The sequence below is a fragment of the Podarcis melisellensis genome (genome assembly GCF_964234715.1).
Source record: "Podarcis melisellensis genome assembly, chromosome: 7".
NCBI classification, from domain to species: Eukaryota; Metazoa; Chordata; class Lepidosauria; order Squamata; family Lacertidae; genus Podarcis; species Podarcis melisellensis.
The window spans coordinates 3,328,189-3,354,025 of record NC_138539.1 but is presented as its reverse complement, the minus strand read 5'-3'; the positions used below and the strand labels follow the sequence as shown (position 1 = coordinate 3,354,025).

Genomic DNA, 25,837 nt, shown 5'->3' with positions numbered 1-25,837 from the left:
TGGCCTGTAGGTGGAGACGGTGGTGCGCTGGCCTTCTGTTCCCCACCTGGCAGCACTTCTCTAGGGTTTCAGGTGGGAGAGACACTGGTGGGGTTTGAACCTGGTGAGGGGGAGCGGCCGCCGAGACCATATAACACCGGTCCTGAAAGATCTTCATTGGCTCCCAGTACGTTTCTGAGCACAATTCAAAGTGTTGGTGCTGACCTTTAGAGCCCTAAACGGCCTCGGTCCAGTATACCTGAAGGAGCGTCTACACCCCCATCGTTCTGCCCGGACACTGAGATCCAGCGCTGAGGGCCTTCTGGCGGTTCCCTCGCTGCGAGAAGCCAAGTGACAGGGAACCAGGCAGAGGGCCTTCTCGGTGGTGGCGCCCTGTGGAATGCCCTCCCAGCAGATGTCAAGGCAATAAACAAATACAGTGGTACCTCGAGTTACATATGCTTCAGGTCACATACGCTTCAGGTTACATATGCTTCAGGTTACAGACTCCGCTAACCCAGAAATAGTACCTTGGGTTAAGAACGTTGCTTCAGGATGAGAACAGAAATCGTGCTCTGGCGGCGCGGCGGCAGCAGGAGGCCCCATTAGCTAAAGTGTTGCTTCAGGTTAAGAACAGTTTCAGGTTAAGAACGAACCTCCGGAACGAATTACCGTATTTTTTGCTCTATAAGACTCACTTTTTCCCTCCAAAAAAGTAAGAGGAAATGTGTGTGCGTCTTATGGAGTGAATACAGGCTGCGCGGCTATCCCAGAAGCCAGAACAGCAAGAGGGATTGCTGCTTTCACTGCGCAGCGATCCCTCTTGCTGTTCTGGCTTCTGGGATTCAGAATATTTTTTTCCTTGCTTTCCTCCTCCAAAAACTAGGTGCGTCTTGTGGTCTGGTGCGTCTTATAGAGCGAAAAATACGGTAAGTACTTAACCCGAGGTACCACTGTATTTTATTTTTAAAAGCAGCCCTGTTTAGGGAAGTTTGTAATGTCTGATGCTGTATTGTTTTTAGTATTTTGTTGGAAGCTGCCCAGAGTGGCTGGGGAAACCCAGCCAGATGGGCGGGGTATAAATTATTATTATTATTACTATTATTATTACTATTATTATTATTATTACCTGGGACCTTCCGTACGCAAGCAGATGCTCGACTATTTAGTTGCTGCTGCTGCTGCTCAACCATGTGCGTTTCCTAACGCTTCCCAGCTCCACAGTTCCATGCAAGCTTCCCGGGCCCTGATTCACTGCCTCCACATTAGGAAAAAGTCCCCATGGTGATCCTACCTACAGCTTCATTCTTTTGAGAGTGCACCCTTTTTGAACCGTGGGTCCTCGAATCCCCCAGTTTAATTATATGCCTCATATAATGAAACATTTCCTTTTGTGAACGCCAGAAAATCAATTTCGCCGGATGACTCTGAGCTGCCGTGTTTGGAAGCCGCGTGTAGAATTGCTCTTTATTCACATCCCCTCCGTTGGTCATGATTCATAACCCTCTAATAATACTAATCTCCCCTCTTTAATCATTCCCCCCCTTCCAACACACACGTAGGGAAACACTCGTAGGGAAACTATTCCAAATCTGTCCTCCGCCGCTGCAGCTCCCCTTTGCTGTGCTTTCTCCAGTTCTACAATATCCCCTCCAAGATTGGCAAAGGACCCCGCGCAGAATTCAAAAGGTCACTGTAGCAAAAGTTTATATAACGACATAATGACATTTGCCATTTATCTTCTAATAACCCCTAACATTTAATGTGCCTTCTTCCAATGCCTCAAGACACTAAGAGGAAATTTTAAAGCGAATTCCCTATGATGACTCCTGGTTATTTTTCTGATGTAAAGGTAAAGGTACCCCTGACCGTTAGGTCCAGTCACAGACGACTCTGGGGTTGCAGCGCTCATCTTGCTTTAGTGGCCGAGGGAGCCGGCGTTTGTCTGCAGACAGCTTCCGGGTCATGTGGCCAGCATGACTAAGCCGCTTCTGGCAAACCAGAGCAGTGCACGGGGACGCCGTTTACCTTCCCGCCGGAGTGGTACCTATTTATCTACTTGCACTTCATGCTTTCGAACTGCTAGGTTGGCAGGAGCAGGGAACAAGCAATGGGCGCTCACCCCGTTGCGGGGATTCGAACCACCAACCTTTCTGCTGCTCTGGAGGGTAGAACCCAAACCAAAATACAAAAATACAAAAAAGGAGATTCAAACCAAACCTTAGGAATAACTTGACAGTGGAATGGACTACCTTGGAAGCCAGTAGACTCTCCTTCACTGAAGGTTTTTGAACAGGTTTGGGGGCCATCCCTCAGGGATTCTTTGGCTTCAATTCCTGTGCTGCAGGGGGTTGGATTGGATGACCTTTGGGGGCCCCTTCCAACTCTACAACTCTATTTTTTTAACACCAGTTCATTACTCCTTTGTTTGTCGTCTTTCTCTCTATGTGTTTCTTTTCTTTTTCCCTTCCCATTGTGGTCCGAGTCTTTGCAAGATGCGTTCTGACTTCATCAGAGACAATCCTGTACCAGATGGACCAGAAGTCTGGTCTGGCTCGAGGCAGCTGTCTATGTTCTTGTTGTTTTATTGAACATCTAAATAACTCTTCAACTAGGGAAGACTTAAGAGGTGGGGGCTAAAAGCATTGAATGCATCCTTAAGCACTGAAGCTTCCCTTAGATGAATTTCAACTCTCCTAGAAACTGGCGCCATTTGCAAAGGCTGATGCTTGGAAAGGAGCCATTAGTGGCAGAAAGGCACCGAGGTTTTCGGGAGTTGAGCAGAGGTTTCCAGGCCCTTTCAAGGAGGCAAAGCTCCTTGCTCAGAAAAGATCTTCCCTCTCCCATCCTTCTGCCCAAAGTGGAGATTAGGTTTGACAAGCCAGGCGGCCAACGTAAATGAATTTGTCTGGCGGGACGTGCGTGCCCGAAAACCAAATTACAGGGCTCGAACAACCATCTCCGGGAAGGAGATGTTTACCTCTGGTTGCGTATTATGCCAAGTGCAGAAGCATCTCAGTCAACTTTTAGCACAAGATTCTAATTGTGGAATTGGGAGGGAACTTAGCAGTCATCTAGTCCAACCCCAGTAGAGACATCACTTTGCCAACAAAGGTCCGTATAGAAAAACTATGGTTTTCCCAGTAGTGATGTATGGAAGTGAGAGCTGGACCATAAAGAAGGCTGATCGCCAAAGAATGTTTGCTTCTGAATTATGGGGCTGGAGGAGACTCTTGAGAGTCCCATGGACTGCAAGAAGATCAAACCTCTCCATTCTGAAGGAAATCAGCCCTGAGTGCTCACTGGAAGGACAGATCCTGAAGCTGAGGCTCCAAGACTTTGGCCACCTCATGAGAAGAGAAGACTCCCTGGAAAAGACCCTGATGTTGGTAAAGATGGAGGGCACAAGGAGAAGGGGATGGCAGAGGACGAGATGGTTGGATAGTGTTCTTGAAGCTACCAGCATGAGTTTGACCAAAGTGTGGGAGGCAGTGGAAGCCAGGAGTGCCTGGCGTGCTCTGGTCCAGGGAGTCGGACACAACTAAACGACTAAACAACAACAACAACATCCAGGGCTGCTTTCAGATGCCTTCTATAAGTTGCATAGTTATTCATCTCTATCTCTTCCATTCTCTTTTTCATTTCAAGTAAGAAACCTGTTTTTCTTTATTCCTCTGGTGTGCGAATGTCTTGTGGACATATGGTTAAGATGAAAGAGATCTGTGTAACACACACATGCTCTAACTCTAGCAAAAGGTCCTAAATCTCTTAGTATCGTGTGCATGAATACACCTGAGCATATTCGGACCCACGTTTGAGTTCAGACACACACCTTGTAACAAGGTAAGAACGAAAGAAGGGCCTGCTAGGTCAGGCCAATGGCATCCTGTTCTCACACAGCCCTCTAGGTATTGCCACTTCCTTCCGGTCTGGCATGCCCTGTATGGGGCAAGCAGGAACATCGGGGTGTGTGCGTGTTGTAGGCCAGTGGTAGATCACCTGCTTTTCATGCAGAAGATCCCAGATTTGATCCCAGGCATTGGATGATGGACTCAAGGGCACCCTGATCAAATTTGCAGATGACACCAAACTGGGAGGGGTGGCTAACACCCCAGAGGACAGGATCACACTTCAAAACGACCTTGACAGATTAGAGAACTGGGCCAAAACAAACAAGATGAATTTTAACAGGGAGAAATGTAAAGTATTGCACTTGGGCAAAAAAAAATGAGAGGCACAAATACAAGATGGGTGACACCTGGCTTGAGAGCAGTACATGTGAAAAGGATCTAGGAGTCTTGGTTGACCACAAACTTGACATGAGCCAACAGTGTGACGCGGCAGCTAAAAAAGCCAATGCAATTCTGGGCTGCATCAATAGGAGTATAGCATCTAGATCAAGGGAAGTAATAGTGCCACTGTATTCTGCTCTGGTCAGACCTCACCTGGAGTACTGTGTCCAGTTCTGGGCACCACAGTTCAAGAAGGACACTGACAAACTGGAATGTGTCCAGAGGAGGGCAACCAAAATGGTCAAAGGCCTGGAAACGATGCCTTATGAGGAACGGCTAAGGGAGCTGGGCATGTTTAGCCTGGAGAAGAGGAGGTTAAGGGGTGATATGATAGCCATGTTCAAATATATAAAAGGATGTCACATAGAGGAGGGAGAGAGGTTGTTTTCTGCTGCTCCAGAGAAGCGGACACGGAGCAATGGGTCCAAACTACAAGAAAGAAGATTCCACCTAAACATTAGGAAGAACTTCCTGACAGTAAGAGCTGTTTGACAGTGGAATTTGCTGCCAAGGAGTGTGGTGGAGTCTCCTTCTTTGGAGGTCTTTAAGCAGAGGCTTGACAACCATATGTCAGGAGTGCTCTGATGGTGCTTCCTGCTTGGCAGGGGGTTGGACTCGATGGCCCGTGAGGTCTCTTCCAACTCTATGATTCTATGATTCTTCTATGCATCTCCAAGAGGGGCTGAGAAAGGTACCCATGGGAAGCCCTGGCGGCAAGCAAGGCAGGCAACACTGAAGCAGGTGAACCGTTGGTAGTAGGAAGGTTTCGTCGCTGCTGTGCAAAGCCCAGAAAATATGGATGCAACAGCCGTTCCCTACCTACCTGGGTGCTTTGCTTTAAAGACTGAGGATTGCTATTAATGAGAAATGAAAGCAAATATTGACGGCTAGCTAAACCCAGCCGCCTCCCCCTGTGCAAACAGCTGGGTGCAATTCGCGCAGTAAGACTGCAAGTGCTCAGGAGATGCTGGCAGCCTCCTGTTTGAAATGCAGGCTTCATAACCCCTGGAGCAAGCTTGGAATAATCATTGCCTTGTGCATGATGCCTTGCTTCCAGGTCTGTGGCAGGTGATGCTTTTCTTGGCGCTGCAAGAAGCAGCTGGGATGTGCCTTATTTACTCTTGATGCGTTTTTACCCCAACGCCTCCCAAGTGAGCAGGGACAGGTAACAAGGGTTTGGGTACTTTGCTGCCGAGACCACAGCACACAGGGTTTGTTCCACTGGTTTGCGCACCATGCGTTCTGCTCTCCGGTTACCACTTAGCAACACAGAAAGCCCCCTTATACAGACTGCTGGGTCCATCTAGCACACTGTAAAGCGGTACCTCTGGTTACGAACTTAATTCGTTCCGGAGGTCCGTTTTTGTTGTTTTTTGTTAAATCGTTTTTATTAATTTTCCAATTAAAAAAAAATCCAATTAACCTGTCAAATCATAATCCAATTAAAATAAAAAACTAAAATAAAAAGGACCAAATTATCATCCAAATTATAATTTTTAAACTCTAATTAAGCTCTCATTTCAAAACTCTCTTTAGCATCAGGGCAACTCACCTGTACTGCAGCCGCTGCCCGTCGGAGCCGTAATCCCGATAGATCTCGTATTCCTTCTCGAAAACTCCCGGAGGCGAGGAACTGCAAGAAGACACAAGAAGAAACGAGGCTGTGAGGAACAAAGTCGGTGGGGCCCAGCACAGACATACCCCCCCCCCAAAATAACTCCGCATGGAAGCTTTCCAGTGAGGATTGTGTTGTAGAAATAATAATAATAATAATAATAATAATAATAATAATAATAATAATAATAATAAAAAATATTATTTATACCCCACCCATCTGGCTGAGCTTCCCCAGTCACTCTGGGCGGCTTCCAACAAAATATTAAAATACCGTAATACATCAAACATTAAAAGCTTCCCTAAACAGGGCTGCCTTCAGGTGTCTTCTAAAAGTCTGGTAGTAGTTGTTCTCTTTGACATCTGCTGGAAGGGCGTTCCACAGGGCGGGCGCCACCACCGAGAAGGCCCTGTGCCTGGTTCCCTGTAACTTGGCTTCTCGCAGTGAGGGAAACGCCAGAAGACCCTCGGCACTGGACCTCAGTGTCTGGGCTGAACGATGGGGGTGGAGACGCTCCTTCAGGTATACTGGACCGAGGCCGTTTAGGGCTTTCAAGGTCAGCACTAACACTTTGAACTGTGCTTCGAAACGTACTGGGAGCCAATGTAGGTCTTTCAAGACCGGTGTTATGTGGTCTCGGCAATAGAAGCCCCATCTAGCAAACTGGGGGTGGGAAACCTTTTCTAGACCAAGAACCAGACCATCTTGGGGTTGCAAACCAGCAGTGGCAAGGGGCAGATTGAAAAGCAGGTGCAGCAATGAATATAAAGCAATGAATGTGCTTGCGAAACGTGGACCACTTATAAATGCCATCTCCAACTCCTCGAAAGAGTCCATCAACGGTGTCTCCGAAAACGTATCACTTGGGAAGACAGGAGAACCAATGCCAGTGTACTGGAAGAAGCTAATATTACCAGTGTCGAAGCAATGAATCTTCAACTTGTTGGATTGGTCAAGCAAATGAAAGATAAGATATGGAAAAATTGACTTGTTTTTAATTGTTTTTATTTTTCTGTATTTTGTATTTTTTGTTTTATTTTCCTTTATTTTTTATAATTTTTTGAAACTTCAATAAATATTATTTCAAAAAAATAAAAATGAAGACACTCGAACTCAGGACGAAAGGGAGACACGAGCTAAGAGGAAGGCATGCTTGGCAAACCCTCACCATGATCAACTCCCACCCGGAAACCTATGTCCCCACTGTACAGAACTGGCCTCCACAGTCACTTACGGACTCACTTTTAAAACTGTGTTCATGAAAGACAATCTTACTTGACTACGAGTGACGAAGAAGAAGAAGAAGGAGAAGAAGAAGAAGAAGAAGAAGAAGAAGAAGAAGAAGAAGAAGAAGAAGAAGAAGAAGAAGTGTTATAATAGACCAGGCAGTACACTCAACTCTTCTCTATCCTCCTTCCAGGCAAGCAATAGATTTGTTGAATTATTGATCTATTTAAAACATTATAAGACTACTCTTCATTGCAGAAAGCAAATTCAGAGCAGGTTAAAATCACAACACACTCCATAGATTTAAAAAGCTCAGTATAAAACGAAATTGAAAGCAGTTACATTATAAATGAACACCAATACATAAGGAATCTGATGTGACACGAAGCTCCTGCAAAGGCCTGGGTCCATAACTAGGTTGAGGAAAGCAAGCTATTCCCAGTTTGTGGATGAGTGAATTGGGCTTCAAGGCTTACCTGTGGTTGAAAAAAAACCACACAAAACCCCTGTGTGAATCTGTCTGGTTTCTCACGTGACTGCCAGCGAAATCGCTTCGTTAGCCCCAATCAAATAATTAGTGTAGCGGTTTTACAGAGCTTCAAAACACATTAATGCATTAAAAAGTACAAAGCAAGAAAGTGCACTGGCTAAGATAAAGATCCGCCAATGGAGGTGTTTGCGTTAATGAGGGAGATTAGGGGATGCTCCCAGAACAAAGAGAGAGAAACGAGTTGTCCTAATGGGATGGATATTTTTAAAAGGAGAGAAAAAAGAAGTGGCAATAAAAAATTAGCTCTGACAGAAGCTTAATTTTAATGAGGCTTCCGAGCTTCAGATTTACAACTCGCAAGGGCGCTGCAAAGGAAATCACTTAGCCCCTTTCCTTTCTCTCTCCTGCGCACATGCAAATCCCGGGTCCCTGTGCCTCCATGGAGTGAAGACACATGTGCGGCAGCAAAAGCAGGGGTGATGCCATGGCCTGGCTGAATACAGAGGAACGGTGGCAGGAACCAGCTGGGGTGGGACGAGAATGATTGGTCAGAGGGAGAAGACTGGGGAGAGGAGGTGTTGGAAGTTGAAGTAACAGGACTTGGTGAGCTGGGAGAGTCGGTGGCAGAGAGCAGTGCAGAATCAGAGGCAGAAACTGAAGCAGGAGAGTCGGAGGAAGGAGGTCAAGAGGAAGAGATGAGAGGTACCGAAATCCCAAAGGAGCAGTAGGGACTCTATGTACGCAACGACAGCCGCACGGATGCTACTAGCCCAGAGATGGGCTAGTCCCTACCGGAGAGGAGTGGCAAACTAAGCTGTTGGTTTATGCCGAAATTGCAAAACTAACAGGAAAAGCTCAGGAACCAAGAAGACCAAAACTTCAATAAAGAATGGGGAAAATTCATAATTTACTTGAGAGACCACTGGAAGCAGAAGGAAACATTAGCAGGATTGTAATAACACTTGTAATGTAGAAGATATTATGGATAGCAAAATGGAAAGACGTATAATTTGGATGATGAAATAATATGCCGTTGAAAAGTTTATAATAGGACCCATAGAGGGGAAGGTGGGAAGTCTAGAGATTCGGGGGGAATCTCTAAATATGGATATGCATTTTGTATTGTTATAATTTTATATCTGTAAAACCAAATAAAAATTATTTCCAAAAAGAGAGAGGAGGAAATTAATTTTGGATGCTTTAGTTCATCATCATCATCAAACCTTTTATTGGCAGTACATACAAACATCCAAAACAAATCAATACAGAATTACCACTTCCCCAGTGGCACAAAACATTTGCTAAAAGAAAGGAGGCAGAGAGGTCTATCGTCACATCTCTTGGTCTCCAGGGAGATCAGACGTCTGCAGTGTATTTCGACCACACACAAAAACCAAATAGAGATATTTAGCCACTAACTTGGTGAGCTCCCGATCATTCCCCAGTAATAGAAAATGTATGACCTCCGACTCTAGTTTCCATTTGGGGATATAGAGTTGATCTAGAAATTGCTGGCGGAGATTAGCATATAGTTTAGAATTAAGAACCAAATGTGTAAGGGTTTCCACCAGGTGGTCTTCACATGGGCAAGTTCCTTCTCCTTCCACCCTGCCTAAGAACCTTTCCCAAGGGAGGTTTGATGGATTTGAATTAAACCTGGCCAGCGAAAATGCCCTTCTTTCTTGAGGATGATTTGGTTGAGATTCCTGCATTGCAGGGGGTTCGGGCTAGATGACCTGTGAGGTCCCTTCCAACTTTAGGATTCTGTGAGTCAGGCTGATACAGAGTCACGAATGTCTCCCCTCTCCCCTGGTCTCCCAGAACCAGAAGAGGCATGAAAGGGGCAGAGGAAAGGCTGACATCATGCAGGCGCAGTCTCTGGTTGCTCGAGTAGAACCCTGGAGAGCGAAGCACTTAAGACGGTTGTGCGGAGGAAGGGATTTTTACAGTAGTATAAAGCGCTCCTGTGTATAAGATGACCCCTATTTTAAGGTAAAGGTAAAGGGACCCCTGACCATTAGGTCCAGTCATGGCCAGCTCTGGGGTTGCGGTGCTCATCTTGCTTTATTGGCCGAGAGAGCCGGCGTACAGCTTCCAGGTCATGTGGCCAGCATGACTAAGCCGCTTCTGGCGAACCAGAGCAGTGCACGGAAATGCCATTTACCTTCCTGCCGGAGCGGTATCTATTTATCTACTTGCACTTTGACGTGCTTTCAAACTGCTAGGTGGGCAGGAGCAGGGACCGAACACTGGGAGCTCACTCCGTCGCAGGGATTCAAACCGCCAACCTTCTGATTGGCAAGTCCTAGGCTCTGTGGTTTAACCCACAGCGCCACCCACGTTCCCGACCCCTATTTTGGGGGGACTCAAATTTAAGAACACGGGAGGAGGATTGCCAAACGACTGACAAACGCTGACAATCGCCCGCGTCGCCAACATGCGCCTGCCCGCTCACCAACAGCAGACGGCAATCGCACGCCCAATTGCCAAAACAGCAGCCAATCCACAGCAACGTTTGCTGCAGCAACCAATCACCCACAAAATCGCCGCTGAAAAGCTCCTGCTTATGGCTGCAACCAAACACCCGTCCCCCCCAACGCCCCCCCATTTTTTAACATTATTTTAGAGTAAATAAACCTTGTCTTATAAATGGAAAAGTACGGTACTTTCTGATCCATGCAGGAAGATCCAGGCAAACTAAGACCCGGGGGCCGGATCCAGCCCAATCACCTTCTCAATCCAGCCTGCAGACAGTCCGGGAATCAGCGTCTTTTTACATGAGAAGAATGTGTCCTTTGATTTAAAATACATCTCTGGGTTATTTGTGGGGCATAGGAATTCATTATTTTTTTCCAAAATATAGTCTGGCCCCCGCACAAGGTCTGAGGGACAGTGGACCGGCCCCCTGCTGAAAACATTTGCTGACCCCTGAGCAAGACCTACTGGGATGAGCTGCTCATTAGGCCTGGCACTCCAACAAGTCTGTGCTTGTTACGTTCTTGCTAATGAAGAGTTAACTCCGCAGAGTGTGATCTACTGCTGGCTTGCTCCTGTCAGGTGGGGAACCTGTGTGTTTCAGCTCGAGGGCCACATTTCCTTCCAGGAGACCTTCTGAGGGCCATGGGCCAGTGACGCTCAGGGCCAGAGGCAAAACTGGGTGGAACAACTAATGAATTTTTTTACGTAGCCTAGTTTCTCCACACATTCACACTCCTGTCTCTATCCTCCGGCCGCCCAACCAGCCAAGAGGTAACGGCTAGTGTCTAAGGCAGGGGTTTGCAACCCGCGGCTCCGGAGCCGCATGTGGCTCTTTTACACCTTTGCCGCGGCTCCGGGGCGGATACTAGCGAGGGGAGGAGGCGCATTGTGCGCCCTGACACTCCCCACTGTGGCGGGCGCTGTACTGGCTATGACGTCGCATGGGGGCGGTGCGTGCGTTAGTCACACACCGTCCCGACGTCACCTTCCTGCCCGCCCGCTACATTGTAAGGGGCATGTACGCTGGTCACTGTTTTGAAGGGGAGTGAAGAACACACACACACAAAAGGTTAATTTAACGTTTATTTCTATGAGGAGTAATTCTGAGGGGTCAAAAAAAGAAATAATAAAAAAGTGACAAAAAAGTTATTTTTATAATGACGAGTTTTGCGGCTCCCAGTTTTTTTTTCTTCGGAAACGGGTCCAAGTGGCTCTTTTTGTCTTAAAGGTTGCAGACCCCTGGTCTAAGGGCATATTCCTGCAGGTAAAAATGCTAAGCTGGATCGTGTTGGGGGGGGGGGAGAGAGAGAGAGCAGCAAATTGGCTGCACGATATAAAAATATTTTTATTAATCATTTTTAAAAGCCAGCTGTGGGTACTATAAACCCCGGTGGATTGTAGCGACGGACAGGGTTTTATGCTTTGCATCCATTCAGACATTTTATTAGCTTTTTATGGCTTTTAAATCAGATCACTACTCACTCAGCCTTATCCACGGGAGCTGAGCAGGCTTTGGGGGGGGTATTAATAAACTTTTCCATGTTTTCGAGCACATCCTTGCAACCTGTGGGCAGGCTCCCCGCATAATAACATCTGCCTCCGCAGGAGCAGACCTGAAATTATTTGGGGGACACCGTATCAGAAGCTCAGCCGCGCAGATTTTATCGCTGAGCCGGATATTAGATTCTTGCTGCTTCTGCCCATCATACAGCTAAAGAAAAGGGGGGATGGACACGTGATGGAGGTATTTAAAACCATGAATGGGGGGGACTCTTTCCCTCGCAATGTTAGGACCTGACGGGGGTCATCTAACAATTTCAGAGATGCAGAGCAGAGAAAAGCAGTAAATTGCATTATGAATGCAGTTAAAACTCTGGAATTCCCAATGAATCTATGATTCTGTTATTCTACCACAAGGTGTAGCGACAAGCTACCAACTTGGTTGGCTTTAAAGAGGAGGGGACAGCTTGGAAACATTTGTAGAGTATAAGCCCACCAGTGCCTACTAGCCTCCAAGGTTGTGCAAGGTTCAGGCAGAAATGTTTTTTTATATAGCGGGTGGCGCTGTGGTCTAAACCACTGAGCTTCTTGGGCTTGGCGATCAGAAGGTCGGCAGTTTGAATCCCCGCAACGGGGTGAGCTCCTGTTGCTCGGTCCCTGCTCCTGCCCACCTAGCAGTTCAAAAGCACGTCAAAGTACAAGTAGATAAATAGGTACCACTCCAGCGGGAAGGTAAACGGCGTTTCTGTGCGCTGCTCTAGAAGACATCTGAAGGCAGCCCTGTTTACGGAAGCTTTTAATGGTTGATGTTTTTCCAGTGGTTTTTATGTGTTGTAAGCTGCCCAGAGGGGCTGGGGAAATCCAGCCAGATGGGTGGGGTATAATTAATAAGTTGTTGTTGTTGTTGTTGTTTGTTAGTCATGAGTCTTGTTTCATTTCCACGAGACCAGCAAGCAGGTCCTTAAAAAACGCTCCCCTTGAAATGGAAAAGGGGCCCTAAAAGAGCTCGACTGTGTGCGGATCACAAGCAGGAAAGCCAAGGAGCTGAACAGGACTGCAGCTGTATTTACAATTTCGTATTTTAAAAAAGCAGGACCCTGTTGAAATCATTACATATTAGAAATGTAGAGTTGGAAATGATTCCTAATGGTCATTGAGTCCAGACTATCCAACCTCTGCTTAAAAACCTCCAAGGAAGAAGACTCCATCGTCTTCCAAGGTCCTCCGTTCCACTGCCAAACAGCTCTTACTGTCAGAAAGTTCTTCCTGATGTTTCGCCGGAATCTCCTTCCTTGTAACGTGAAGCCATGGATTCATGTCCTACCCTCAAGAACAGGAGAAAACAAGCTCGCTCCCTCTTCCATGGGACATCCCTTGAGATAATGGAAGATGGCTATCCTATCTCCTCTCGGTCTCCTCTTTTCCAGGCTAAACCTACCCAGCTCCTTCAACCGTTCTTCATCAGGCTTGGTTTCCAGCCCCTTGATCATCTTGGCCTCCCACCTCTGCACACCTTCCAGCTTGTCAATATCCTTCTTTAACTGTGGCGTCCAGAACTGGACAAAGCAGAATATTACTTTCCTCGATTTAGTAATGCTGCACATTTGTTCTTTAAAATAATAATAATAATAATTTTTATTGAATTATTTTATGTTACAAAAACCATTACAACCATACTACCACAAAATATAATTGAGAAATAAAAATTACATACATCAATATTTTGTTTGTTATTTGTTATTAATATAATAATAATAATAATAAATTTTATTTATATCCCGCCCTCCCCAGCCGAAGCCGGGCTCAGGGCGGCTAACAACACCGTCTTATTTCCATTCCATACAAAACACACACCCGCACACACAGAGATAAATATTTTTTCCCCTTTTATCTTACAAAATCTTTTCTTCAACTTTGACTTCCTGTCAAGTCCCTTCGCATATGTTTTATCTTACAATTGAATGTACATAAAACAATAAACCTTTCTATATAAATGTTCCAATACATTCAGAAAACATAATAAATCCTTAATTGTTATCTACTTCCTTTTACTTCCTTTGTCACTCAAAGGACAGAGTCAAACCTATTATTGTATTTTTGAACCTATCTTCTATAACCATCCCCTTTTCCCGCAAATTTTTGCTTTGAGTTTGCTCTGAGTTTGCTGGTCAATAGAGCCATCTCCACAAATTCCCGTAATTGAATTTGCCAATCTGTTGTTTTTGGAGCCCCTGGTCTTCCTATCCCTTGGCCACAAATGCTGCACATTTGTTCTATGGCACGTGGAAATCTACCGCTTCCCGAGAGATGCTGCCCAGACCCTGCTTTCCCCGATGGATGATTCCCCCCCCCCCCCAGTCTCCGGCAACGCTGCATGTCACCTTCGGTGCTGAGCTTTGACAGGTATTGTGCTTCCAAAAGCAAACACGCTAAAGAGGTTTGGACAGGGATGGATGGAGGCAGGAGTGGGAAAGCACAAAAAACACCTTGCAGTGACAGAACCTGAAAGAATGCAAAGTGATCGCTCAGCCTGAGAGCCTGGCCGGAGGGAAGCCGCTGGTTCTTCTCCTGGGAGGTGGGTAGATATAAATGTCAGTCTCCTCAACAGGATGCAAATCCCAGAAGCTCTGATGGCTGCTAATCCTTGACCTTTTAAATCAGCCTTTGCCAGCCAGGCACCCTCCAGAACTAGAACTCCCAATTGGGGCCAGTAGCCCAAACAGCGCTGTGGGTTAAACCACAGAGCCTAGGACTTGCCGATTGGAAGGTTGGTGGTTCGAATCCCCGTGACGGGGTGAGCTCCCATTGCTTAGTCCCTGCTCCTGCCAACCTAGCAGTTCAAAAGCACGTCAAAGTGCAAATAGATAAATAGGTCCCGCTATGGCAGGAAGGTAAATGGCATTTCCGTGCACTGCTCTGGTTCGCCAGAAGCGGCTTAGTCCTGCTGGCCACATGACCCGGAAGCTGTACGCTGGTTCCCTCGGCCAGTAAAGCGAGATGAGCACCGAATCCCCAGAGTCCTCTGCGACTGGAACTAATGGTCGGGGTCCCTTTACCTTTTAGCCCAAACAGGGAGTACGTTAGCTCACAAGGTTTACAGTGAAACCTCAAAGTGGCTTATGCACTTTGTTTTATATCTTTTTCCATATATTCCATATATTCCATTTATTTATTATACACAAGTATCATTCAGTTCTGCTAGGAACTGAATTTTTATTTTTATACTATACTGATTATTTTTATTTTTATACTATATTTTATACTGAATTTTATTTTTATACTATAGTCTTATGTATTCCTTAAACCATTAAAAGCAGCAACTATTAAGGATATTGAGAAATCAAGGGCTGGTGGTTTTAGCTGAGGCTGAGCGGCCTGTTTCTCTCTCTCTCTGCTGAAGCTCTGACAAAATTGTCGCTGACTCCACTACAGGGCCAAAAATCCATCTTTCTCGCGCGCAGGGGCAGCTGCTGCAGTCAGTGTGGACACAAAAAGAAGGTGGAGGTGCAATAAAATGTTGCAGCGCGCTCCTCGCCCCCTAACACAGGAACCTCAGTACAGGTTATTCTGCAGAGCAAACCCTCTCCTCTGGTTTTTTTTTTCTGTTTCGATTAAACATTATGTCACTACTGAGGATGCTCAGTCTGAGCTGTTTGGGGGAGACTGGCCCCCTCAGTCCCTTTATTCTTTTATGAGCCTGTTTGTTTGGAATATTCACAAAAATATAACAGGGCTGTATACACCGGGGGGGGGGTCATTTAAATATAATTGCAGATAGATAAAAACTGGTTGGTAAAAAAAATAATCACATTACGGCAGTACAGTACAGTGGTGCCTCACAAGACGAAAATAATCCGTTCCGTGAGTTTCTTCGTCTAGCGGTTTTTTCGTCTTGCGAAGCAACCCTATTAGCGGATTAGCGGATTAGCGCTATTAGCGGTTTAGCGGCTACTAAAGGCTTAGCGGCTTAGCAGCTAAAAGACTATTAGCGGCTTAGCGGCTTAGAAAAAGGGGGGGAAGCGAAAAAAAATCGCAAGACTTGCAAGACGTTTTCATCTTGCGAATCAAGCCCATAGGGAAACTTGTCTTGCGAAGCACATCGAAAAACGGAAAACCCTTTCGTCTAGCGGGTTTTCGTCTTGCGAGGCATTCGTCTTGCGGGGCACCACTGTATAGTTGTTTAGATGACATCTAAAGGAAAGCAGTGGTGATGCCAAGCAGTTCTCCGCTGTCAGGGAGTTCCAGAGGCCAAGGCCCTGCCATAATAAAGACTCGGTCCCTGGCAAAACCTGCCCCAACCTCAGGGGCATGGGGAGACCACCAGGAGTGGGCCACCCATTTTTCTATGTGATTGGGGCAGTTTAAACACTCAGAACTTCTTCAGACCAGGCTATGCTCGGTCTCTGCTCCTGCCAACCTAGCAGTTCGGAAGCACGTCAAAGTGCAAGTAGATAAATAGGTCCCACTCTGGCAGGAACGTAAACGGCATTTCCATGTGCTGCTCTGGTTCGCCAGAAGCGGCTTAGTCATGCTGGCCACGTGACCCATAAGCTGTCTGCGAATAAACGTCGGCTCCCTTGGCCAGTAAAGCAAGATGAGAACCGCAACCCCAGAGTCGTCTGCAACTGGACCTAATGGTCAGGGGACCTTTATTTTTTACATCAGAAAAATAACCGGGAGTCATCATAGGAAATTCACTTTAAAACTTCCTCTTAGTTTCTTGAGGCATTGGAAAAGGCACATTAAAGGCACATTGCAGCGGGTTGGACTAGATGACCCTTGGGCCCCTTCCAACTCGACAATTCTGTGATTATGGGAATGCAGGGTTTGCGTGTCTGCCTGCAGCCTGATCCCACAAGGCTCCCTCTGAGCAGGGAAGGCATCGTTTCCGCATTCTGCACAGCTCCAAATGTGCCATATTTTTTCCAAAAAAAAATTATTGGTTTTCCATATATATAAATGTAATGGTTATATGGGGTTGCTCGTGCATAAGTTGCCACCACTCCTGGCTAGGTAGCCTGGTTAAACGTTTCCTGGCTGGACAGCCCTTCACTTCGTGGCTGTTCAGTCGCTAGCAGAATCTGTCAGTGGGCGTTTCTTGAACTTCTTCCAGCAAAGAAGTTCTTTGACGCCAAGTCTACGCCTACTTTCCCTGCGCGGCAGTCTTCTGTGCAGGGTGGGTGTGGGCAGCGGAGGACCCATGCTCTCCCCGCTGGTCTCCGGCGAGGAGTCCTGGAGCCCCCTTGCCGATTCCCCCATCCGCCCCCCTTTATCCCTGGTGTTACGCTGATTTTCTTCCCCAGCTGATGAGTTCCCTCTCTCCCTGCTGGGCCCTTCTCCGGCATCGCTTGGGAGCCTTGCCTCCACCTCTGGCTCTGATGGCAGTTCCCTGACAATAAACAAACACACATAAATCTTAAGTACAATAATTCTATTTTTCTTTACATTGTTGGGTGACTTCCTCGACTCCCCCAGGCTGAATTTCAATGTATATCATTGTAACAGTTTTCCAAAACTATTTTCATGTGTAATTTACTTAACATTTTTCTTTCTTTTCATTTTTACTTTAAACATATTATTCTATAACATCACTTATTTAAATCCTAGGCCAATCTGGTACTTGCAAGTATTTCTATTTAAATTATCTTTGCACATTTAGCTAAATAGTCTTTAAATTTCTTCCATTCCTCTTGGTACTCCTCCTCCTTCTGGTCACGGAATCTTCCAGTCAGGTCGGCTAGCTCTGAAAAATCCATCATCTTCACCTGCCATTCCTCCACTGTCGGTACTTCTTGCGATTTCCAATTTTTGGCCAGCAAAATTCTAGCAGCAGTTGTGGCATACAAAAATAATATAGCATCTTTCTTGGGCAATTCCACACCTATTATTCCAAGAAGAAAGGCCTCTGGTTTTTTAGTAAATGTATATTTCAACATTTTTTTCAATTCATTGTAAATCTTCTCCCAGAAGTCTTTCACCTTGGGACAAGTCCACCACATATGATAAAAAGTACCTTCTTTTTCTTTACATTTCCAACATAAATTATCACTCTTATGGTAAATCTTTGCTAGTTTTTACCAGGGTTAAGTATATATTGCTGCAGGTGTTACTAACCTTTAGCAGAACGCCCTTGACCCCCTCCCACCGCCCCCCACCCACCCACGAACCGCTCAGCCACATCCCTTCCTTCCCCCAAACCTCCAGCCACGGCAGCTGATCTCCAAGATCTTTGCTGGAAAGAGACTTGTCAATTGGCTTTCCAGACACCGCTTGGCAGCTTGCCCAGGAGAAGGAAAACAGCCCGACATGTTTGAGCAAGTGGTATGGACCATGCTTTCTCGGCGGGGAGCCTTGGGAAAGCGGAGGAACAGCAATCTGCTGTCAACAGCAACCCCATCAGGGCCGAGAACGTGGGGAGGGAAAGGTTCCTAATGCAGCAGCGCTTTCAGAAATCTTCATTATTCCCCTCCTGCACCCCAAGAAGCCTGACGGATTTGCCAGCATGAAATGGAAGCTCTGGGGATAAGCTGGGAAGGATCCCTGAAACAGCAGCAGCACCATCAGCCTCAGTTACAAACCGTTCCTGGTTTTGTCTCTTTGATGTCAAATTGCTTCAGCTGCAGTGAGACGGCAAAGCAAAGCCCAAAAATAAAAAAGACCTCCGCCATTAGCCTCCAGTTCATCACAGGCACTCTGATCTCTTCCAACTGTGGAGCTTCAGAGAGCCGAAGATCAAAACAGAGGGCAGGCGCGGTCGCAACCCCCTCCCCAAAACGCAGGGTGGAAGACACCACCTGGGGCGTGGGGACTACAGTAGGATGAAAAGCTCAGCAAGAGACAAGGAGGTTCGGCACAGCCCTGCTAATCGGCCATCTTCTGCTCCTGGGAGGAAAAAAGGGGGTGACAAGAGGGGACAGGGATGTATAAGAAGCTGCCGAATGCCGAGCCAGACCATTAGAGGATCAAAGAATTGCGGAGGTGGAAGGGACCCGCAAGGGTCATCTAGTCCAACAATCACAGCTACAGAATCTCTGGCAGGTGACCATCCAAGCTCCGTTTAAAAGCCTCCAAGGAAAGTGATTCAGCACCTTCTGAGGCCGTCCGTGCTGCTGTCAAACAGCTCTTGCTCTCAGAAAGTTCTTAATGGACTACTGCAATGCGCTCTATGTGGGGCTGCCTTTGAAGGTGACTCGGAAACTGCAACTAATCCAGAATGCGGCAGCTAGACTGGTGACTGGGGGCAGCCGCTGAGACCACATAACACCGGTCCTGAAAGATCTTCATTGGCTCCCAGTACGTTTGCGAGCACAATTCAAAGTGTTGGTGCTGACCTTGAAAGCCCGAAACGGCCTCGGCCCAGTAGACCTGAAGGAGCGTCTCCACCCCCATCACCCAGCCTGGACACTGAGGTCCAGCTCCGAGGTCCTTCTGGTGGTTCCCTCAGTGCGAAAAGCAAGGTTACAGGGAACCAGGCAGAGGGCCTTCTCGGTAGTGGCACCTGCCCTGTGGAACGCCCTCCCACCAGATGTCAAGGCAATAAACAACTATTTTACTTTTAAAGGCAACTGAAGGCGGCCCTGTTTAGGGAAGTTGTTAATGTGACGCTGTATTGTTTTTAACATACTGGGCCAAGGCCATTTAGGGCTTTAAAGGTTAGCACCAACACTTTGAACTGGGCTCAGAAACGTACTGGGAACCAGTGTAGGTCTTTCAAGACCAGTGTTATGCGGTCTTGGCGGCCGCTCCCAGTCACCAGTTTAGCTGCCGCATTCTGGATTAGTTGTAGTTTCCGGGTCACCTTCAAAGGTAGCCCCATGTAGAGCACATTGCAGTAGTCCAAGCGAGAGATAACCAGAGCATGCACCACTCTGGTGAGACAGTCTGCGGACAGGGAGGGTCTCATCCTGCGTACCAGATGGAGCTGGTAAAGAGCTGCCCTGGACACAGAATTGACCTGGACAGCTGCAAACAACATGCAGCCAGTGGCTAAGCAGAAGGATCTTCTCTTTCCTGTCTCGCTGCCTAAAGGCTCACCACGCAACCCTCACCTCCTCTTTCAGGCTCCAGAGAGACAAAAGCACTGAAGGTCTTGGCGCCAACAGTGAAATTTGGGGCAAACTTGCCAATAAGGAAAATCTTGCAGCAAGAAATCAGGAGACGGAAAACGACAACAACAGGACAAGCAGTAAGAAAAAGCACCCTGGAAAAAGTCAAGGACCCGCATCATGTCAAAAGAAGTGACACAATGGGCCTTTTGTGAGAAAGGGAGGAAGCAATTAACTCCCAGGATGTGCCGGGATTGCAAGGGCCTCTTTGTTGGCACCTGCAGGAGGGAGAAAATAGTTATGTCACCGCTGATGGGTGTCAGAGAATGAAAAGACATCCCAGGGAGGTTGGTGAGGCAGGAGGGAAGGAGAGGAGGAATGAAGAGCCTGTTGGGAATTGGAGGAGGAAAGCTGAGGACACAAGTGAGGCTGCCTGGGGAGTCCTTGGCGCCAACCTGGTGCCCTCCAGGTGTTTTGGGCTACAACTCCCATCAGCCCCCGTGGCCATAATGATAAGATTTGATGAATGTTGTTGTTGTTGAGCCGTGTCCGACTCTTCGTGACCCCCTGGACCAGAGCACGCCAGGCACTCCTGTCTTCCACTGCCTCCCGCAGCCTCGGTCAGACTCATGCTGGTAGCTTCGAGAACACTGTCCCACCATCTCGTCCTCTGTCGTCCCCTTCTCCTTGTGCCCTCCATCTTTCCCAACATCAGGGTCTTCTCCAGGGAGTCTTCTCTTCTCATGAGGTGGCCAAAGTACTGGAGCCTCAGCTTCAGGATCTGTCCTTCCAGTGAGCACTCAGGGCTGATTTCCTTCAGAATGGATAGGTTTGATCTTCTTGCAGTCCATGGGACTCTCAAGAGTCTCCTCCAGCACCATAATACAAAAGCATCCATTCTTCGGTGATCAGCCTTCTTGATGGTCCAGCTCTCACTTCCATACATCACTACTAGGAAAACCATAGCTTTAACTATATTTGATGAATACTCCTCCTTTATTTTAGCAAATGTTTTGTGCCACTGGTAATTCTGTACTGATTTATTTTGGATGTTTGGATGTGATGCCAATAAAAGGTTTGATGATGATGATGATGATTTGATGAAGTGAAGGGCCATGAAGGATCGAAGTTGTTGACCTTTTTAAAGGATTTTACCACAGGAAATAAACTGCCTCTGGGGCCGGATTAGGCCCCGAAACGTGGACTTTGGACTGCCCTAGGGGTCCTGAAGAGTCTAAGGGTTTTGAAGCAAAATACGAGCAATAAATGTAGTAGAACGTAGTTGAAAGGAGTCAGTAAATCACCAAATTTGTTCCTTTTATCCACAGAAAGGGATGCAAACACCATGCTCAGAAATCCAGCCATGCATCTTCTGACTTGCATCTCAAGCAGGGATCACATGTACAGCAAAAACATCTCTCAGAGCAAACCCTCCAGATGCATCACATTTATGTCAGGGCTCAGCCCCAAACTTTGCACACAGTCTTTGCTAAGTTAACAGAGTGTCTCTGGACAGAAACAGAGCATCTTTTCCCCTTTCACCAAATAAATACAGTTTGCCCACCAGCACCCTAGGCACGCACAAGCGCCCAGCAGGAATGGCTTTTCAGTAATTTATGGCTAAGCATGGCAGTCCGCTACAGCACCTCTTTTTACAAACCAGGCAACGCCTAGGAGCAGGTGGGGGGAAAGAAGCAACTGCCAAGGATTTACTTCTTCGTGCAGTGCATAAACTGTGGAATTCACCGCTGCAGGAGGCGGTGATGGCCAAACCCAGGTGGCTTTAAAAAGGGATTGGTCAAATTCATGGGGGAGGAGAGGGCTGTCGATGGCCACTAGCCACAACGGCTGGAGGTAGAAATGTTTCTGAATGCCAGTTGCTGGAAACCACGGGTCTTGTGTTTGAATCCTGCTTCCGGGTTTCCCAACAGAGGCATCTGTTTGGCCGCAGTGAGAACACGAGGCTGGACTAGATGGGCCATTGGCCCAACCCAGTGGACCACAGCAGAAGGTGCATGAAACACCGAAGTTTGCAAACTCCTTGACACGGCAGAATCCGAACCTGAGACTCCCTGGTTCATTGCTCAGCGAGACAGTGGCCTCTCACATGCCGCAGATCCTTCAGCGCAGCATTAATCCTTTTATTTTTGCATCTGAATAATTGACCGCTCTCCTTTTCATCATCTCCTCTTTTAGTTCTCTCTACATCAAGTGATGATTAGAGAAGCCACCTGGGATTCGTCTCCCGGCTCGGCCTTCCCTACTGGATCAGGCCATTGGCCCATGTAGGCCAGAATCCTGTTCTCACAGTCACCAAACAGATGCCCCAATGGGAAACTAGCAAGCAGGATTCGAACACAAGACAACTCTCCCCTCCTGAGGTTTCCAGCAATTGGGATTCACAGATTGCTGCCTCCAACTGTATGCAGAGAGTAGTCATGTTGGCTAGTTTCCCTCTCCTCCTCTTTTAAGGCCATCTAAGTGTTAGGATATAGTTCCATTCCACCTTTAGAACAGATATGTGGATTGTTGTAAGTCACATGTCTGTTTACTTCCAGCACAGTCTGCTGGGAACTTCCGTTGTATATTGCTTTTGCTATACTGCTGTTTTGCTTGGACATGAAGGGAAGGAGACATGCTTTTCTTTTGTCCTGCTGCTAAATAAAATGCTGTAAATATGCTTACACATGTCTCTGTCCGCCACTTCCATTGTGAAAAGTTATTCACTCTGCTGATTGGAGCGTGCTCAGTCTCTAAAGATTTCGGAGGCTCGAGTCGCTGGTTGAAGCTGTTCCGAGAACCGGAGTTCGCCCGGCTGCCAGTTGGTGGCTGGAGCCAGCCAGGGGCCTATCAAATACCCCTGTCTCCCTGGACGCATCCCAACACTAGGTTGGGGCCATCCCTGCCTCCTGTGGCAGGGAGTTCCACAGAACCACACCAAGGGCATTTCTGTGCTCTTCTCAACAATACAGAAGTTGGAGGAAACCAAAACGAGAAAGGAAAAGAGGGAGGGGGCCAAAATGAGGCTCTCACAGCCCAGCGCAGCGAGCAAGAGCTGACGCTGATTATGAGATGTTCAGTTTCATGTATCCCCCGCTCCCAAAACATGTCGACTGTGCCCCAGCCTCATCTATCTGCGAGGCTGCTGTGGCGAGGAGGGACAAATTAAAGTATAACTGCAAACGCGAGCTGAAAGGGGCATCAGGAAATAATGAGCCTTTCCTCCCAACGTGGTGCTTCCTACGGCTGTTCTGGACTCCATCTCCCATCAACCCCAGCTGTAAACAGAGACGGAGAAAGGGGGAGAGCGGGGAACCTTTCGCGTGTTCCTTCTTTTTTCCCCTTGTAATTTCCCCCGGGTTTCATTTGCTTCCAGCCATGTGGCCGAGAGACGCTGACCTTAGTTCTGAATTTGGCTAAGGAGCAATTAGGAGAGAGAGAGATCTCCGCTGAAAGTTGCTGAGCCAAGAGCCACGGCCGCCTGGCACAGAAATGGAAGAGGCTGGAATCTTGTACCAAAAGTGGGGCTTTGGATTCATTGAGTGTGACAGGGGTGGTTTATTTTGGAGTTTTTTCAGTCCTCTGAACACCAAAGGCTATACTTCTTAGAATTTCCAAGCTAGGAAAAAAAAAACAAATTACACCGTCTGGCGTTCCAGAAACTGCGGAGAATGTTCTCTGGTACTCAGAAACAAAAGCTTAGGCAGACAAATGATACGTGATGAAATTATAATGCTTATTTTCCTCCGCGTTGAGTAGGTGCAGCTGCAGGCTGTGCTAAACGCTCTCATAAACGTAATAATCCGACAGCCAAATTAAAAGGCAGACCTGCGCTGGAAAAACACACCTCCTGGAACCGGAAGGGGAGGCATCAAGAAAAGGCTTCAGCAGCTGATCCGCACATCAAGACGCTATCGTGGCTATCAAAAATCAATTTTCAATTTGCAGCTGCCGAATCCTTTGGCTTATCCCCCCCTGGGATCCACAGGGCGGCCAGAAGCCAAGGGCATTTCCTCCACCAAGAGCACCTTGTCCTTCACTTTGGGTGCCTCCGAACCATCACGATTTGTGGAAGTGATTCAAGAGCCTATCAGAAATATGAAGGTAAAGGTAAAGGAACCCCTGACCATTAGGACCAGTCATGACCGACTCTGGGGTTGCGGCACTCATCTCACTCTACAGGCCAAGGGAGCCAGCATCCAGCTTCCAGGTCATGTGGCCAGCATGACTAAGCCGCTTCTGGTGAACCAGAGCAGCGCACGGAAACGCCATTTACCTGACGTGATTTCGAACTGCTAGGTTGGCAGAAGCAGGGACCGAGCAACGGGAGCTCACCCCGTCGCAGGGATTCGAACCGCTGACCTTCTGATTGGCAAGTCCTAGGCTCTGTGGTTTAACCCACAGCGCCACCCACGTCCCTATCAGAAATATACAGTTGCGTAATTGAAATGCTCTGTCGCCCCGACACATCCAACTTGCTTGGGGCGGGGGGGGGGTGTTTTTGCAGTGAGGAAGGACATGGGGACATGCATTGCCAAGTGTGGGGTGAAAGAGTGGGTCACTGGAAAGACATGTGAACACACAGCGAACAAATCATGGTTGTGTAACCACCCAGCAAGCAAAATGGAACAAATGTGCAACAAAGACCAGGCACAAGACCCCTGCCTTAAGTTTGCTGGAAAAAAATCAGGGTGAACGCACCACAAACAGGAAGACTGGAGGAAAAGCCCTAAAAGAAAACTATTTAGGAGACGGAGAAGGCTGATCACCAAAGAATGGATGCTTTTGAATTCTGGTGCTGGAGGAGACTCTTGAGAGTCCCATAGACTGCAAGAAGATCAAACCTCTCCATTCTGAAGGAAATCAGCCCTGAGTGCTCACTGGAAGGACAGATCCTGAAGCTGAGGCTCCAAGACTTTGGCCACCCCATGAGAAGAGAAGACTCCCTGGAAAAGACCCTGATGTTGGGAAAGATGGAGGGCACAAGATGGAGGGCATGAGATGGTGGGACAGTGTTCTTGAAGCTACCAGCATGAGCTTGACCAAACTGCGGGAGGCAGTGGAAGACAGGAGTGCCTGGCGTGCTCTGGTCCAGGGGGTCACGAAGAGGCGGACACGACTAAACGACTAAACAACAACAACTGACCCCACAGAAGTTCACTTGACAGCTTTGATTAGGGGGACTGGCAGCGTTACAGATGCCTCATAATATCCGCTCCACGTTTATAAGAGATTCGTCTTTTAGTGTGGCAGCCCCTGCACTTTGGAACTGCCTGCCTATGGAGACCAGGAAGGTTTTTCTGTAAACTGCTTTGAGGTTTTTTCTACAACCAAGCGGCATAGAAATTTTACGAAATGAATCAAGCGCCAGCCATCGCATGAAGTGGGATGCACCAAGGGAGATCTGTCTCAGTCAAATCGCAAGATGCGCCTTAGAAAGAGGAACGGAGGCCGTTTCAGAGGCAACTCAGCAGGAACTATGACGCAGTGGGGATTTTACAGCGGGGCTGCACCCCTGCAAACACCGCTGCCTTTGCTGCCTCCCGGTTTTTTGTGGGTTGGCCTGACCAGCAGCACTCTGCAGCTGCCCCCAGGCTGGCGTCCTCTGTTCCTACACATCCCAACCATTTGGCACACAGTTAGACCAGATTCTCTGCCAATACTGTGTTTGCGCCCGAGTGAACCCCTTTCCCCCTGCCCTGCAAGATCAACTTTGCTCCTGTCGGGGGCGCAATGCGCACTTCTTCAGATGTAATTGAGCAATCACGGCAACCCCGTTGGGCACAGGGGAAGACCCCCGCGAAAAGCCACCTGTTGCCTCCTCCCAGCTGATCTTTAATTACTACTGACACTGATCGGCTAATTGCTATTATTAATTATATTAATGATCACTGTGCGCCGTCTCAAGCGGATTGCGCGGCTCAGATGCCGTACTCCGGCTCAAATTAGCGAGAAGGAAGTCCTCCTTCCATATCCAGATCGCTGTGGCTCTGAGGCTGCAGCGACCAGGGTTTTTGCAAGCCATTCTTTCTCAGTCGCCTCTGGAAAACCACTCCAGCTTTTGTGTCTCACCACAGCCTGCTCTGAGGAAGCTCTCCTTGCCTGCGCAGGATTATTGGTTCACAAGCCATCTGCAAACAAGGCAGGTACCAGAAGCAGGCAGAGCGGCATCAACTGAGAACGGAAAACAACCATCACCTCTTCCTTGTGT

At 47.6% G+C, this 25,837-nt stretch overlaps 1 protein-coding gene across 3 annotated transcripts in view; it reads right to left on the bottom strand.

The window, feature by feature from the left end:
* ARHGAP39 (Rho GTPase activating protein 39) overlaps nucleotides 1-25,837 on the bottom strand; it is a 194,266-nt gene that overhangs the window by 72,083 nt on the left and 96,346 nt on the right. For all 3 annotated transcript variants that reach the window (XM_081918708.1, XM_081918707.1, XM_081918709.1), the window contains exon 3: nucleotides 5,824-5,904. In XM_081918708.1, coding sequence (XP_081774834.1) covers nucleotides 5,824-5,904 — 81 coding nt within the window. The remainder of the gene's footprint in view (nucleotides 1-5,823; nucleotides 5,905-25,837) is intronic.